The 17952-nt window shown below is 45.2% G+C and overlaps 1 protein-coding gene across 1 annotated transcript in view; it reads left to right on the plus strand.

Moving 5' to 3' along the window:
* The window catches only part of SLIT1 (slit guidance ligand 1), a 789534-nt gene that overhangs the window by 134767 nt on the left and 636815 nt on the right, over positions 1 to 17952 (plus strand). Inside the window, exon 4 of the mRNA XM_085606416.1 lies at positions 5476 to 5547. Coding sequence (XP_085462542.1) covers positions 5476 to 5547 — 72 coding nt within the window. The remainder of the gene's footprint in view (positions 1 to 5475; positions 5548 to 17952) is intronic.

Here is a 17952-nt window from a genome sequence, read left to right on the forward strand (position 1 = left end):
AAAATTACTTGCAGTTGTGGGAGAAGCGTAATCTATCATTTAGTGCTATTTTCTTAGTGCAAATGCACCCTCGTGTCCAAAAGGGGCCAGAGGATACATTTTGTCCTAAGAAAAAAACACTAAATAATTCAAAAATTTAAATAAATAAAAAAAAACAAAAAAAAAAAAACACTAAATGCAGTGCTTAATTTGTTAAAAAAGAAGTAAGTGCCAGGACCCTTGTCAGGAGGCCACTGCAGTTTGCACCATCCGCTGCCTGTGCCAGCACTGCCAATGCCACTAATTGTATGTAAGTGTGATAATTCAAACTATTTGAGGCACCCAAACATATAATAATGGCTTGGGTGGCAGGCTTTAATTGTTGTTATTGTATATTGAATTAATAAATAACTGTTGTTCTGCTGATCTCTAAAGAACAGAAACAGCGCCATCATGTGGCAGCTGTCATAAGTGCCTGTGTTGACAATTAAGTGCGGGTGCTAAGCTTCAGAAACCACTGGCTCAAATTAAGCCCTAACTAAATGCTACAGGAAATTGAACAGAATTATTTAACAGTCACTTGCTCTCTCTTAGTTCATTGTTCCTGTGCTCCTGAAGCAAGATTCTTGCCCGATAATACTCATAATTACTCAAGCTGGAGTATTTGCATAATCTTGGTAATTTCGCAATGTAAGTAACTGTAATGCATCGTTACTGAAATTATTTCAATTACTTTGACGTAATTAAAATTGCACCCAGGTCTAATGTTAAGTTAAGTTATGCTCCTCTCTATAGCTCTGAATTCCTTGTCACACTTGCATAGTGCAGTCAATCATCTCACATCACTGGTGTGGCGAAGTAGTCTAGTTTGACTTGTGAGAGCGACTTTACTCCCTTCTTGGCCGTCTCTGTTATACCACTGCATTGATATGCCTCTTCACTGCAGTCAGAGCAGATATGTGGCAAGAACACCCCGTCCTCTCCCTGAGTCCCTCTTATGTAATTGGATTAAAATGTTAATGTTATGTTGTCTGTGGTATAAAGGGGTTTATGAAGTACTACAAAAAATCTCTTTCCTGTGAAGTAACATTCTATTAAAGGAACTCTCATATTCCTCACTCTTTCCCACCCACTCTTCTACACCATCTTGTGCAGTCGTCTTAGATGAAGGTGTAATGCCAAAAACCACAATAAACATGCTTGGTTAAACAGTCTTTAACTGTAGTTGCGGTCAGTTGCTGTGATGTCTCAGATGATGTGCATGTGTAGGAATCGCAGGACGTTAGAAAAAAAAACGCTTTGCGTGATTATGGAGGCCCAGAAAGAACATAGGTATGTACTTTTCTCTGCCTTTCATTAGAAGCTGATGAACCGTTGCCAGACCCAAAAAAAGCCAGCCTGAAAGATGATGCGCTACTCATTTGTAGCACATAGGGCTCCATGCAGCCTCTTGACAACCAGGCTTGCTTCAAGATTCCCAGATCCTAGGAAAGCATCCCTTTTCTACAAAAACAGAACTTGCTGATCTGCTTCACAGGCTAATTCTACTTTACCCCGGGGTGAGCCTGCATCCAATGTCCCCAGCATCTGAACAAAGTAGGCGGGGCATTTATAGGGTGGGCCTAGCTATGTATCAGCACTGCCTCCGGCTTCAGCTGCTCTCAGTGCCAGACGAGCTCCAGAAGTAGAGAATGACAACTGTTATAAAAGTTACAAAAAGACATGGGCAAAAGGAGAAAAGTAAAAGAAAGGGAGATCAACAAAGGGCATGAATTGGACAAAGGTTTGGAAGGGAAAGAAATTGTCATGAAAAGACATTATCCAAGCAAAGAATAGGGGCAGTATCACGCATAGTGCCGGGGGTAATGGGTGTGTGCGCATGCTTTATGTGTCCCGGAGGGATTATGGTATTGCAGAAGGGGCAGCAGATGTTTGTGTAGCCCCTTCTAAAATACTCATAGTGCTGGCATGCACGTAGCGGCAGCACTAGCTTGGGAAGGTGTTCCCCACCCCCATGCAAATGAGGGAACCACTTTGCCTCTGTGCCAGCGCCATATTATGGATCCAGGCACAGATGCAAAGAGGCCTTCGGGAAATAAACTAACAGTACGCTACAGTGAAGTGGTGCACGTTCAGTGTGTCCCTGAGGGCAGCCATCTAGAGTTGAGAAAGGGGTCCTGTGGACACCCATAACTCACTCAAGAAGGCGGTGCAGTCACTCACTGCCCCACCTGTAGGGGCATCTTTGTCCCTCTATGAAGTGCAGGCAGTTGCTGCCTGCACAGTAAAATGCGGATCACCTGGTTAAAGCAGCCGCTCTGTCATTCACTCATCTGCTGCCCCTAGAACAGGTGCTAGTTTGAGAGTGCATTAGCGCACACTGTCCCTGTTTGCACCTGCTGGACCTGTTTAAAGGAGCACTGAGATGCATATAGAGACTGCAAAATTTACATAGAACGTTCCCAGAGGTTCTTCTTAATGGGCACTCCATCTTCTCCCATATTTTTCATGTTATTAAAAAAAATGCAAAGCAAGGCCCCTTTAATTAAAATGATCATAACTCACTCACTCACTCACTCACTTACTCACTCACTCAATTTGTGCTATCATTGTTGTACTATCCTACCCATTTGTTCATCCTTCAAATGCTATGATGCTATTCTGAATTCATTACCATCCTGACTTTCCCCATGTGATACTTGGTGGCATGAAACTTCTATTGGAAGCCAATCAACAACAACACACACTCTTTGGCCAACTTCTCTCTGACCACTCTAATAAGCACTCACTCCATACGCTTGACTGTTGCTATGTCACAGAGACTTATATCTCTTTCATTGATCACTTTCCCTCTGACCATCCCATAACAAACATGACTAATGAAGCCGCAATGAGGATCCCAATTATGGAACGGAGGTATTCATCAGACCCTATCCTACATTCTGTCTGATGCACTTGCACTGCTCCCACGAATCAACCTGAGGATACCAACTTAACGTTTAGTCTCCAATTTCCGCCTTTACATTTACAGAACATTTTAAAAAATTCAATTTTACATTTTGCTTCTTTATTTATATACACGTTATTAATTTGTTAATATAATTTAGTTTTCTAAGGGGTCGCGGACCCCCTGAGGAGGTGTCGTGGACCGCCATGGGTCCTCAGGTTAAGACCTGCTGCCGTAGAGCATTCACCACAGTGCTACCCTGGGATCAGCGCATGACAAGCTTTCATCCAACTTTTCTGTGGTTCATTTCCATCTCCTGGCCTTCTCGTGGTCCAACTCTATACCCCTAGGTGTCCTCCCAGGGTTAGTCCTTGTCACCTAATTTTTCTCTTGAACCTTTGTCCCTTGGTAACATCATGCAGTCGCCCATTCACCTCCGCATGGATGAGAATCAAAATCTCTTTCCCATTTCAATCCCTCAGCTCTCTCCTCCGTTTCCTCTGCTTGTCTTGGAGCCTCTCCACTTCCTCCTATACCTTGTGATCCTAGATAAGGCGCTCTGAAGCCCTGTGCTTCTTCAGAAGGCCATGCCACCTCTGAAGACCGGGCTTCTCTGAGGTGAGCCTGGGTGCTGCATAGCAGCCGGTCTGGGGCGGTGCACATGTGCTGCGGAGCACTCTGGGGGAGCCGTGAGTGCCCTGCTCTGCAAAGGTTTGTTTAAGCCCCTGCTTTTCTGTCTTTCCAAGTGCTTGAAGTCAGGAAATATGCCTAACGCTGCCTGCACACCGCATTTCCATGTGTGACTAAGTCTTAATTGCAAAACAAAATGTGGAACAAATGAAAACAATTAGAGACCCATGCAAATAAGCAGACTGAATATGGAAGGAATTCTCTTAAGATAATATGATTAGCGGAGGGGTTCATTTTAATACTGCTACAAGTTACAAATGTTTTTTTAAAGCCACGAACACAGATGTGGTGGCCTCTGGCAAGCAACGATCCCCTACCCACGTCAGAATGAAGAATAGACGGTCTGAGGGATGTGAAATGTGTCTCCATGCGTGAGATGCCACTTTAGTGATATTTCTGCTAGCGGCTCCCTCACTGCTGACAGCCTGAAATTAGCATAACTCTATTTTTAAGGCCAGTTGAGCCATTGTTGTGCATAATTTCAATACTCATTGGTTTTGGGACTCCCCTAGGAGTCTGCTAGATGCTTGGGTAGACTCTTGGGCACAGGTTTATTAGGGAACATATTATCAAGGGCCTTATCTCCGCTTTTTTGGCTTTAAAAGCCAAAAAAGCGGAGATAATGTTTTCGCCCTATTTACAAGGCAGTGCTAACAGGCATTAGCGCATGTTTGCAGCCTTTTTACCGACGCCTCGCTTTGCATCTCTAATGGATGCAAAGTGGGCGTTTTCACACATAACAACATGTAAAATATCGCTGCCTTCACATCGCGATATTTACAAGCATTGCCCTGACACGCTTAGCGATAATAAAATCCGCGCTAACCGCGGTTATCGCCGTAAGCTAACGTCTGATAATTTTCAGACTTAGCTATCTTTATTAAGGGGGGTGGATTGTCATGCTACGACCACCAGGGGATATTTACAAGGTATTCCCTATCGCTGCAGGAATATCACTGGATTTCCAGCGATATTCCTGCATTTCGCCACTATTGCTGGAATTTATATCGCCTTGGAGAAATACGTTGTTAATAACGCACTATCCAGGAGATACATTCCAGCGATAGCCGGCGATAACTGAAATAGCGCTAAGCGCGCTTAGCGATATTTGTATCCGTTTGTTGGTAATATGCCCCTTAGGTTTTCACGCAAGGCAGCACAGCATCCAAATATACTGCGCTGCATTGTGTGAAGGGGATACTCACAGGGCGGAGTCCTAACTGCTAGGATTGTCTTGCTGCTGGTGTCATCCCCTGCGCCGGTGCACACATAGACTACCATGTACCACACTCCGCCTTTCATCTTGGCGCAGAGGGGACTGCGCGCTGTCCATCATTGGGTTTCTAGTGGAAGCATACACTTCCAGTACACATTATTTAGTATAGACAGGGGCACTGGATGTGTGCTGTGCACTGCAGCACGCATGTGGTGCTTCGGTTTCTGGGAAAGGGAATGCACCCCCTTTTGTTTGCATCTGATTCCACTAGGGATCAGTCTCTGACACTAAGGCTGGTAAGACTACTTTACTATATTAGGTTTTCTATAAAAAAAAACCTGTAGGCGTTTACATTGATCTTGTCTTTGAAAGGCCCTTTGAAAAGCCGAGCAAAATGGATTTGGCGCTGCGAAAAGGCCACCTTTGTAGTGTAAAACACCTTTAACGCTGGAAACTAAATCCATGCTTCTGATTTGTGCTGCTTTCCACCATTTTGCGCCATTTTGCCTCATGATAGCAGCGGCGCGAAACATTAATAATTCTGGGCCGCGCTCTTCGTTCAATCAAAGATCAAACCACATTTGAACGGGGGATGCCACCGACCTGCTGGTGATTCTTCTTCTTTTTCTTTTCTTCTTCTTAGACGGCTGAACCGGAATCAGTTGAACTCTCTGCCCGAGCTGCTGTTCCAGAACAACCAGGCCCTCTCCAGACTGTGAGTACCAGGGGTCTCCCGTGAGAACCAGAGAGGCTGCTATCCAGCCACGCACGAGGAACGTATTGGACTCTGTGGCACTACTCTCTGCATAGTGGCTTTTATGCAGTAGGCCCAAACTAGCTAAAAAATGCTCAGCAGAGTGAGAATTGTAAAACAAATTTTCTAATTAGAGCAGTGTTTTGTATATGCATCTTAAATTACTTCCATGAGTTGAGGGAATTTTTAAAGCACAGTCCTAACTCCATGGGCCTCTTTGCGGAGTCCCTAGATTTCTTCCCACTAATCCAAAACTTAGTTGCGGAGTTCAGAGGGTCTAAAGGTGAACTCTGGGATTTTAGAGAGAAGAGAAATAATTAGGGGAATCTGTACTTACATGTCAAATTTCAGGTCTGAGTCACCAGGAGTGTACTTTTTCCCCCTGGAATTCCATGTAGGTATGATGTAACTGCTCTGTGGTAAATTTATGGACTGTGCAATTCAGATTACAGGAGTTACTGCCCCGATAATCAATCTATGCTCTTTAGAATTAACTCGTAATAAATCCCCGAGGTTATAACAAGTGTTGGATATAGTAAAATCATGGGAAAATGCGTTGCATAGTCTTTGAATGTAGCAGAACAGCAGGACAACATATACTTTTTTTTAGATGGCAGGCCACTTAGAGTGTGAATTAGAGACGAGAAGCCGTGCTAAATCAAGGATTACATTAAACAGACCACAGTGCAGCTAATCTATCTCCTACAGCAACATAAACTATTGGCTAATTCAAACACCTATCATGGAATCCTTGTTTAGAGAATGCATGGCTGCAAAGATGTACAGAAGACGGAATTCTGGAATGTTGTGAAGTAAAGTAATACATGGTGCCTCTCTATTTTTTGAAGCTTTAGTTTTACACAATAGGCCCTGAAAGCAGGGAAGCACACAAAGAATTGCCCAAGATCACAAGGCAAGGAGAAGTAAATCTGAGCTTCGACCTACAGTGCCTGGTTCCAAACTAGGAGATGAGACAATCAGACATTACTTCTTCGACTGTGGTTTTATTTCAATAACACCCATGTGCAAAAGACTTATTTATTTATGTGTTCTACAGCAGTGTTTTCTAGATCGCTACACGCAGCTTAGCATTTTAAGAGAAATGAGAAAAGGGAACCTGACTTAAATGGAGAACGGTGGTGCAGAATGCCCGGCAAAATGTAGTTACATCAGTGTGTACTTTTCAGAGCTCAGCTCCTTTGTAGTAAGGTGATTTTGGGATCTGCACAAGCCGAATAACAAGGTCCAATCCGCCTTGTCGTCTCCAGGGCCCTATGGCAGAAACGAGCACACCACGAGACCGACGCGTTTCAGCTGCACTCGCCTCTTTAGTGGGACAGTGCATGTCGGCTGAACTGCTCTATTTTAGTAGGACAGTGTGTGCTTTTATAGGATGTTCCATAATACAGTTAATGGGGTAGTGCGAACCTTTGAAAGAGCTGAGCTTGCTTTTTTCAGTTGGAGCGCTATAATTTAATCAGACAGTTCACTGCGTTTTTTAAAGGGCCAGTATGTACCTTCCAATGAGGAGAGCCTGCCTTTATCTGCGTGCCTGCAAACCTTTTATGGGACAATACTTTCTTTTATAAAGGACCAGCAATGCTTTCAGTGCGGTAGGGCCTGTCTTTCGACGGGAGAGGCATGCCTTTACCAGCCGGACTGCTACACTTTAGTGGGACAGTGCATGCGTTTATAAGGTGGCCCGCAGGAGGAGGCCTTTACCAGCTGGACTGCTCTACTTCAGTGTCACAACGTATGTATTTATAAATCACCCATAATACTTTAAATGGGGCAGAACGTCCCTTCTAATGAGCAGAGCGTGCCTTCGTCAGCCAGGCTACTACACTTTAGTGGACAGCAGTGACGTGACGTAAAATGACGAGGCCGTCTTGCAGAATGTGTGAGGGACCCCTGAGTCTCCCATATTTCACAGATGTACATTGGTCTTGGGCTGAACGAGGGGCCACCTTTAGTTCAGGGGTCCCTTTTCAAGGTTTCGGGCCTCTCCTGTGAAGCAGGGTCTTCAGGGGTCTGCATTTCGCCCCTGGTGGACAGTGCTTGCATTTATACGGTGGCCCACAGGGCACACATTTCAAAGGGTAGAAGATGCTTTTATCAGCTAGATTGCTGCACTCAGTGGGACAGGGCCTGCCTTGACAATGAATCCCACATCCCTTCTAATGGACAGGGCATGTCTTTATCGCCTGCACCGCGACACTTTAGTGTGGTTAACAAAAAAGGGCATGCATGCCCTTATTAGAGACCCATAGTACTTTGAATGGGGCAGTAAGTGGCCTCTGATGGGCAGATCAGCTTGACTGCTACACTTTAATAGAACAGTGCATGCTTTTCTATGGAGCCCAAGGTACTTTCAATAGCTCAGTTTATACCCTTACAACTTGAACAGTCATTTCATCTGCGGCACTTTGCCTGCTTTGATAAGCTGGGCAGTGATACTTTATTGGCAAAGTGCATGTCTTTTTTTAAATTTCTTTGCAAGAGTCAATCAGTCAGAAACTACATACGTGGTGCAGCACCATTCTACCCCTCCAAGCCCTGGCTGCTACCAACGTCAATAGGACGCATGTGGCATGACACCAGGAATGACAGACCAAGAATGGCCATGGCAGCAAACCTGACAGCCAGAAGACTGCGCACAACCCCACATTTAGAGGTTACCTTCTCCTCCTGGGTAGGTCAGAAAATTGCAAAAAGGTCCCTGCGGGACCCGCCCTTTCAATGGGACACAGTTCTACACTGCAATACCTTTATTATGGCTTTTGCCTATTTCCAAGCAGCATGCAGTAAATAATTCTGTTTGTTGTAGGTTGGACTAACATTAAAAACGCAAAGCTGCCACCGAGCACTAGCTTTTGTGACAACACACACCGCTTTAATGATGTGACTTCAGTTATGGCTGACGGGGTGTACTTATTTGCGCCATCTATGGAGCTTCACTAATGGGCCAGTGGCAGAGCCTCCATGCAGGTATTTTGAGGTGCTGTGTGTCCTGATTTGTTTCCGATTTTCAGCATAAGTGCATTTAACGGTATTCCTCATTAGCGGTAGGCCGCTCACATGTGTGGGACGAACATCTGTGCTTTGTTCCCTCAGAAGGATGGGACAAGAGGAGGCGGCGTCCCTCGAGTGCATTGCTCACCACATTTGAATGATAAGTGTCTGGATGCTTCAGTCACATCTGGAGATGCATATTCATGATCTGCGCGGTCGATCCCTTTCGTTGAGGAGTTGGCCTCATTTTCTTTTCTGTACTCTGATCAGTCAGCAGAGCCAATGTAAATATGTGATATCACATGTTCTGCATCTAACGTGGGGATGTTGGTTTGCTCAGGTCAGACCCTTTCAAGTCAAGCTTAGGATTGTACACCCAATTCTTTGTTGTCACTTTGGAAATAATGAAATGATACGATTTGTCGCACGGTTATTGAGGATGCCCCATTACACATGAGTGCCTCTTTGGCATGGCGCTTGGTGATACATTATACACATGAAACTCTCTAAATGTCTGGCACTTTTAAGGGAAAAGGAACTATTGATTGTACAGAACTATATGGGCTGTAGGATGTGTGCAATGCAAGTCAATTCAGACTGATCCCAGCACCTCAGCTTTTCCTATAGCTGATTATGCATAGGATGTTCTTTGCCGTCATTCAACTGACGCGTGCAACTGTAGAGATGGCGGACTGTGAGGGTCACTGATGTGCTATTTTCAGGGGCATACCCTCAGGGGGTTGTTTGAGCTGTTATTAAATGTATTATGTAGTAAATAGTTGGGAACAGGTGCTTTCAGTCTGGTACATTGAGGTGTCTGTCAGATTTCACAGAGGATTTTTATATGCACACACACACTCTCACACACTCTCACACACTCTCTCCTCTCTGTTCTGAAGTTCTTTTAAAAATGTTGGGCATTTTACAATTTTCAGTTTTCGGTTCCACTAACAATCTGCAGCGCTCTCCCTTTCCACTACCTCTAAAGCCCCCCTCATGTCCTGCTTCTCAGATAATGTATGTTTACAAGATATGCCAGTGTGATTGTTGGGAAATCTGAAGCTCACACCCAAATCTTACTTCCCAAGCTGCACCCCCGTCCATATTGTGATCAGCCTCATTAAACAAGAGGCTGTGGGAGGTCTGTTGTCTGACACCCAAGCAGAAAAGATCAGACTCACAATGGTGACATTTAGGGGTTATGCTGCAATGACAAATGAATGATGCAGAGCACAGGTAGAAGTAAGCTGTATGTTAAGGTGGAACTCACACTGCAAAACCTTCCAGCTTTGTTGTGGAATCTGCTGCTGATAGGAGAATGGGAATTTGCATTTATTTGCTTGGTAACAATGTGTGGGCGTGGCCATAAACCTGAAAAGCCACTGTAAGTGCCATGTTCACTTTCTAGGGCTCTATCGCCGTCCCACTTTGTCGGAAGGTTTGAGATACCTCCTTGTACAACTTCATGAGGTCTTTCCAGACTCATATAAGGGTCAGATTAGAGATACATGTCAGTATGAGATAGAAGAAGGAAAACCCTGCTTACACATGTTAGCATGAAAAAGACTACTCCAGCCGGTGTGACCCAGCCCTTCACCGCTTCTCACACTGACACCAAGCGTCAGGGAGATAGGAAGGGGTCCTCCTATGCCGTCCTGTGCAGGATCTTCATGCAGCAAGCTGCATCATTGAGAAACATTTACAGGTGTTGATATTTCTTCCAAAGGGCCTCAAACTCCCCCAAAAGAGGGTTCCCAGAGTGATCGGCTGAGGCAGAAAAGCATTTTAAAAGTGGTAGCAACATTATGCAAAGAAGTGTTTGATTGCTTCTTTTATTGCGAGACTGCAGAATTATTCATGAAGCAAGTTTAAAAGCTTATGCATGTGTGGCTGCAGTTGTGCCCGGGGCAGCGTCACCGTTTGCATCCATAGTCCTTAAATGGATGCACCGTGAATAATGCAGAAGCTGGCTTCCTTGTAACAATGGTGCATGGCAGCTGGCACAGCAAAGCACACTGAAGGGGTGGTCTCAGAATGGTACTTTTTCTTCTGGCAAACAGAATTGTACATGTGTTTCACTAACTGTCTACTTCCTTGTTTTACTAATTGAATATGCAAAATTGAAACATTTATTTCCGTATTTTCGTTTGCACTTTGAGGAAAAGAGTTGGGTGTTTTTTGTGTTTAAAGCCAATTTTAGAAGTGTTGGAAGGAAAGGAATGCAAATTGTTATGTTTAAATAAGTGTAATTACATGCTATCAGAAGAGCATCACAAAGTCTGTTACCCATGGAAGCTAAATACAGAGTAAGAATATCGCTGATGGCGGAGGATGCAAGAAGCGCCCTAGACACATCAGGCAGAACTCTACAACATCTAGCAATTTTCTTTCTCTAATGCAGACAAACAGTGTGGGCCGGGGGTGTTGCGCAAATATGGTCTATACTTCATTCATTCCTATACATGTTATGATATCAAACAGGGAATGATGTAGAAGAGGATAGAGAAAAAGTGACCTACTATTGTGATGTGGCGCATACCCCTTCCCCTCCTCCTTTGTCCTGATATCACCAGTCCTTGCACTTCCACACCAGTAACCCTCTGCCACAGACAGTGCAAAAAGTAGATGCAAAAAGAACAGATGATGTATGGAATGCTGAACACCCCCATTCACAGATCTGGGTTAACTCCATCGTTTTCTTGCTCACCATGCCACTCCAGTTTGGACCCACACGTATGCAAATCAGTCTTGACCCTGCTCCCCATGGGAACAGGCCAATCCGATCTGCCCGGCCAGGTCCTCCCTGGACCAGAAACAAGCATTCTGCGACCGGTTTCGGGGTATCACCCCTCATCAGCCAGGCTAGCTTCAATCTGGTGATGTAGCGAGCACGGGACACACATTTGGGAGTACCCTTCCCATTTAGGGTGAAAAATGCAAAAGAAACAGATGATGGACGGAATACTGAACAAATGTTTGATTTGTTCTGCATTTCGGGTATGCCCAGGCGTGGGTCCCGTGCTCGCTACACCACCGGATTCAAGCTAGCCTGGCTGATATGGGGTGGTACCCTGAAACCGGTCCCAGGATTCTTGTTTCTGGTCCAGGGGGGACCTGGTCTGGCATTTCGGGCTGGACTCTTTCCATGAGGGACAGGGTCAAGACTGATTTGCATACGGCTGGGCCTAAGCTGAGTTGGCATGATGAGCAAAAGAATGATGAATTTAACCCAGATCACTTGCCTCAGGTTTTTTTTTAATTTGTTCTGCATTTCGTCCTTTGTTGGGCTCTCAGGAGAGGCATCACAGAAAGTGCACCAGAAGCCAGCAAGATGGTAAGGGTGGGAGGGAGGACAGAATGGCAGGGAGTAAGGAACAATTAACTTGGCAAATGGGATTTGGCAAAGGAGAAAATGGAATGACATATAAAAGGTTTCCACACAGAGACTGAAGCATGGAGTGGTGAGATAAAGGGATGATGAGAACTCCAGACGAGAAGACTGTCCCATAGGTTCTCTGGCATCTTAAAAAATTAAGAGAACAATAAATAAGTGAGAATAGGTGATGTCCCACATATAAATAATTACGTAACGTGCAAAGATGTGGAGAGAGAATTGTGTGTAGAGCACCTTGGGGTAAGCTGTCTTTGTGTTGAGCACCAATGTATTTTGCCATAAATGGCCTTTAGCACATTATCACCTTCACCTTAGAAGAGAGCTAACATGGATTAGTGTAATGTGCATGCTGGCTACCACCGCTCCAAGTCTCCGGTGTTAGTTTTAGTTTGCACAGTTTCACTAAAGTCCAATAGAAACTCTACAGAAACAGGAAGATCTACACCATTCCAAAAAATTAAGTATAGGTGTAGCACGTACTACTGAGCAGTATCCAGTCTCCCCCTGAAAATGAAACTTCATGAGAGTGAGAAAAGTGGTTGTACTGGGTTGGCAGAGTAATTACAAAGAATACTAGTAAGCTGTTGGTGCAATAGTATGTAGCATGGTGGAACAAATCTTGCTGTTAGAAGTTGAGTGGTTGTTCACAGATACTGTTGTGCGGTATAGGATAGACCAGAAAAAACAGATATGCATTGGGCGAGGAGACATTTAAAGAGCGTTCCGGTGATTGGAGCACAATACATTTGTTCATAATAGATTTCTACCCACAAATGACCATAGTGTTCCAGGCAATTCATACATCCTGTGAATGATGCTGTAAAAGAGATGGGTCAAATTAGATATACCATTTTGACTAATTTGAAGTCTACAGCAGACAGCTATAGCTGTCGCTTGGTAGACCTATGATTTTCATTACATAGCATATACTTATGGAGAGCTTTAAGTCAGCCCATTGCTCATGATTGGGTAACTTTGTTGTCTATCTTGGCTGTCAGCGCTTGATTCAGTAGATTTACTTTCACTCCATTTTTTGTGTTTGTCTCAGCCGGGAGCTTCTTCACCTCGTATTATTTGATTGGATGAGTTGTATCCTTCCACGGCATACTTGGGAGGATTTGTTTATTTATTTATCTATTTATTTATTTATTATTGCGCAGTCCTTTGGAGTGCATGTGTTTCCTTGCTGTCTCTGCCTTTTCCCTCTTTATAAAATGCGCCCTTTTCGTTCACCAATAAAGCTCCTGTCCACAGCTCTTGTCCCATTCACCGTCCTGCTGGCCATGTAACAATCTGTTAATTTATTTATTTTTACAAGGGTGCAGCACCTGCAAAGTGGTGCTAGGACACTCGCTGTGATTCTCATGCTTTATGAGCATTTTTTTTTTAATGTAACATTTGACTATATCTTCCTAACATGGATGCCCCCCTTGTTAGAACACAAAATAAGAAATGGCCACCATGTGCCATGGTGCATGTGTACACATGCATCAAGACACATTTATATGCATCAGCTACCATCTTGGAATGGGCTTCTTTGAGTAGAAACCCATTGCAACATTACCTGTCACATGTGCACATGTTTTGATGCATGTGTTCACATGCATTGTTCTGTCTTTTAAAAGCTGAGATGTATAAGCTTTGCCAATGCTAGCTGGATACGTGACAAATCTACTTTATTTGTCCAATCAGCCCTAATATAATTTCTGTCATAGGTGCTGTCGAATGGAATAATACACACCCAGAGCATCTATCGGGTGCTGGGACCCAAAGTTTTGCTCAGAGGCACACGGACGGTGCGGTGCTAGCGGATGTTGAAGTGCCAAATAATAGGGCTGCTTAGTCTTGATTCCACCTCATACGTCTTTCATTCACCACCAGACACTCCCTACTAGGCCTGGGCTAAAATTTCGTTCCGCTCAGGGAAATTGCGATAATTTGACATTTTTGCGTTCCGCGGAGAGCGCGAAAATGTCAACATCTCCGCAATCCGCATTTTACCGGAAATTTTTTGTTTACCCACGCTGTAAAATAATACATTCTCGCGTGCGCGCGATCGCCTTACCTGAATCCCCGCGTTCGCCGACAAGTTTTCCCGATCCGGTCGCGTTCTCCACGAGATGTTGGATTGTTGGTAGCCATTTGCGCTGTCTCGTGACAGTTCGCGCCCGCAGTAACGTCATTCGTCCCGCGATCACGTCTTTCTTCATCATACACCGCGAGACAAGTGAAAACAAGATGGCCGCGCCGGCGAGCAACCGCATGGCTAAGTTGGCGAGCCGCGACCACGCAGAAAATACCGCGAACGGGCGGGAAAAAAACTTCTGCATCTTCGCGATATTTCCGTGTGTTTGCGGAGATTTTTAACATTTTCGCGATAATTTGCGAAAGTGAATTTCGCAAATTCCGCCCACCCCTACTCCCTACCCCTTCATCTCATTCTTGCAGGTTCTCTTTCATCTTTGCTTTCTCCATTTGTCACTGTTTCTCTTTGTTTCTTTTTGTCCTTCCTTCCCCCTTGTGTGTTTTGCTCTCTCATTTGCTCTTGGCAAAGTCTGATGAGAAAAAATGAGTGCTAAAATGAATGCAGGGTGCAGGGCCCTTTCTAGGTGTTTTGCCGCCCTAGGCGAGAATTGAAAAATGCCGCCCCCTCCCTTCTACTTTATTTGCAATTTGGACCAGTGTGTCTGTCAGTGTGTCATTGTGTGTGGGCGCGTGTGGGCTTCGGTGTCTGGAAAAGTGTTTGTGTATGTGTGGGGGGGTGTGCGCGTTTTTGGGTGTGTCTGCAAGAATGTGTGCTTAGGTGTCTACAAAAAGGTTGTGTGTGTGTGTGTGTGTAGTTTGTTTAGGTGTCTCTGTGGGGAGTCGTGTGTGCTTGGATGTCTACAGGGAGTTCGTGTGTGGTTGTGTTTGAATGTGTGTGTTTAGATAGGGAGATCGTGTGTGTTTGGGTGTCTATAGAGGGCCTCTGAACCCTGGTGCCAATGCTCCTGCTGCACTAATGGAGGCTACGGCTCTGGTCGGTGCATCCAATTAACGAAGAAACTGAGATTAGAGAAGGTTTAAACCTGGATCATCGTTCTGGGCCTACAGCAATGGAGTACTGTTGCTGCAGCACCTGGTTTCACACTGGCTACATTAGGGACAATTTGATGCACATCTACAGACGTACACCTCCGCACCAGTCAGACGCGCGTACATTCACAACTACAGATACAACCACATATACACACATTAACACACACTGGCCACCTGTGAGAGAATTAAACCATGTCAATGTCCTGAAGAATAGACTCAGGGAGCCACTCTAACGCGGGTTATATAGTGAGTTGCGATCCAAACCAAATGGGCACCAGGGGCATAACGCAGGCCCCTCCAAGCGGGGGAGGGGGCACAGTTGAGGGAAGGGGCTCGACCTCCTTGGGTCCCCTTTAGAGACAACACCAATGAATATCTGTGAGATATGGGAATCTCAGTGCAGTGGCCCCTCACCACATTCTTCAGGGGGAGGCATTGTTTTGCATTACGCCACGGGCTAAATCTAAGCATATATCCTCCAGCCAGGTTTATTCTGATCAGGCGTCATTTATATTAAGCAAAGTTTTGACTAGTGCCCCCCCCCCCGCCCCCCAACCACATGGGCTAAGTATTCCTGAACACAGGCTAAAGCCTCGCCGCGGGTCTATGGGCACAGACTTAGAACCTGCTTGTAGGTGCCAAAACAAGCTAAATAGAGTAGACACCCCAACCAGAGAAAGCCCATGAATTATCCCCCAGCAAAGGCGAAGTACGCGTATTTATTAATCTTCACAGGAAACTCTAGCCACACACTCCTAAGTCCGAATTTGTATCATTCACACCTATGAACTGTATATAAACGATGGGCAGCACAATCATCCTGCATTTGCTCTCCTCTATATGCTATTCAAATATTACATTACGTCACAACTTTGCCGTACAGAGATAACATAACATCTCTTCTCATCTGCTGAGTGCTTATGCACCAACGTTTCGCACAGCCATTAGTGTTTTTTCATGCGCTGCACTTCCTCTATGTAATTCGTTAGTCATCGCCTTCCAGCGGAGCATGCTATGCACGTAACATCCCTCGCGTCCCCATGGATGCCGTTCATTAGCTGGGTGCCACAGAGGTTGGTGAGCTTATTTTCCCAGGGGGAGAAGAAGACAGGCAGCAGTCTCCAAATGCAGAGTCCCCAGTCTAACCTCCACCCAGCGCTAGATCACGTCCCTCGCCTCACACCCCCACCACCTCCATGTGAGCCGCTTACCTTGTGCATCCCCTCCGCTGGTCAGCACTGCGATGGCTTTACCGGAGCCTGAAAGAGTCTCAAAATATATCTTGTCTGGCTGCACCATGATCGTTCCGGGTCTTCCCTTAAAAAGGGTAGTTAGTTAAAAGAAAACACTTAGAAACTACCTGGCTCTTGGCCGACCCGGATCCCACCACAGCCTCCCCCGGTACCTGCTGGGCCTCAGACGGGAACTCTCTGCCTCCACCAGCTGCGCGTGCACGGCCCCCGCCCGTGGTGCCCAAACGTGACTTCATGTCAGGTCGAATTGTAAAAGGAGCAAGGCGCTACCCAATGCACTTTCGAGGTCGAAGACCGTTCCGATTCCCAAACTCATGTTTTTTGTCGCCCTCACTTTTGCCACCCTAGGCGGCCGCCTAGTCTTGCCTAATGGTAGAAACGGCCCTGGCAGGGTGGCCCAACCCACAACCACCGGCTCAAATGAAGTACTGTGCCTTTTTTTGGGCAGCATTATATAAGTAGCTAAAATGACTCTATCGTAACATTCAGCGGCTTAAAATGCATTCATTTTGTGACCTTTGTGTTGATTGGATAAACTTTGAAAAACTATGTGCACTATCAGTTCCAGTAATAGAACTTGAACCTCACGTTGGGCCAGTTTTACTGAGTGTTTTAAATTAGTTAAAAACTCTTAACAGTTTCCATATGGAGCTATGCGCTTCATGAACTCTTGGGGTCACGCCATAAAAGAAACTGAAAGATTTCGTGTGCTCAGGTTTTGGAAAATTTACCAAGGTGAGAGGGGGGTTATAGAGCATAATTCCCACTGTTTTAGTCTAAGCAAGCCTTACAGACAATACGGTCAGTTTAGTTGTGACTCAGGGGTTAATTGAGGAGTAATGAAATCTGTCAACACTACAAAAACCAAAGAAACCGGCAGGCAAGCACACTCTACAATCCCTTTCCTGCTTTGTAAGAGGTGTTCTCCTTAAACCCTGCATTTGCTCTTTCATAACTGCAGAATATATGTGAGTGAGTGAGCTGGTAATCTTGTAGCGTCCAGTGTGAAACAAGCTACTTCAAGGGGCTTTCCGGCAACTCTGAGAATTAAACAACAGAGTAGCGTTAAAATTAAGAGATTGGTGGGCTTCTCCCCCACATCTGGAACAGCATATGATTTCTTGAAACTTATAGAAACAATAGGACAAGAATTCACAATTTGAGCTGGAACCTTAAATCTGCAGTGCTGTAGTCTCTGGAACCCAGAGAAAGTGAAGGAGGCAATGAGTAGCCCATGCAATCCTGCAGAGCACACAGTGAGTCAGGACTCTGCAGAGATCCTGAAGGGGAGGTGATGAGTATGACTGGAGATTGCTTTCCTCAACCCTCTTGCATTTCATTGATTTGACATGGGCAGGTTTGGCACCTCTCCCCTCCTTATTTCAACCCTTCCCGCGCCTCACTCCCTCTTGACCGGTCCATCAGCATAGGCCGCTGATTATGTCATCACTTGCCTCACAATTAGAGAGGCTTTGGGGACCATAATGAATCCAAGCACCGCAATGAAAGGGTCCGTTGCAAGGCTGAAAACCCCGAAAGTTTATAGTAAACATGGAATTCCTTCTCGCAGAGTGGTTTGCTGTTGTGCTCGCCCTCCGCGGGCTCTCTTTCTTTCTAGAATGTTTTTAA

Source organism: Triturus cristatus, chromosome 1_2 (genome assembly GCF_964204655.1).
Source record: "Triturus cristatus chromosome 1_2, aTriCri1.1, whole genome shotgun sequence".
Classification (NCBI taxonomy): Eukaryota; Metazoa; Chordata; class Amphibia; order Caudata; family Salamandridae; genus Triturus; species Triturus cristatus.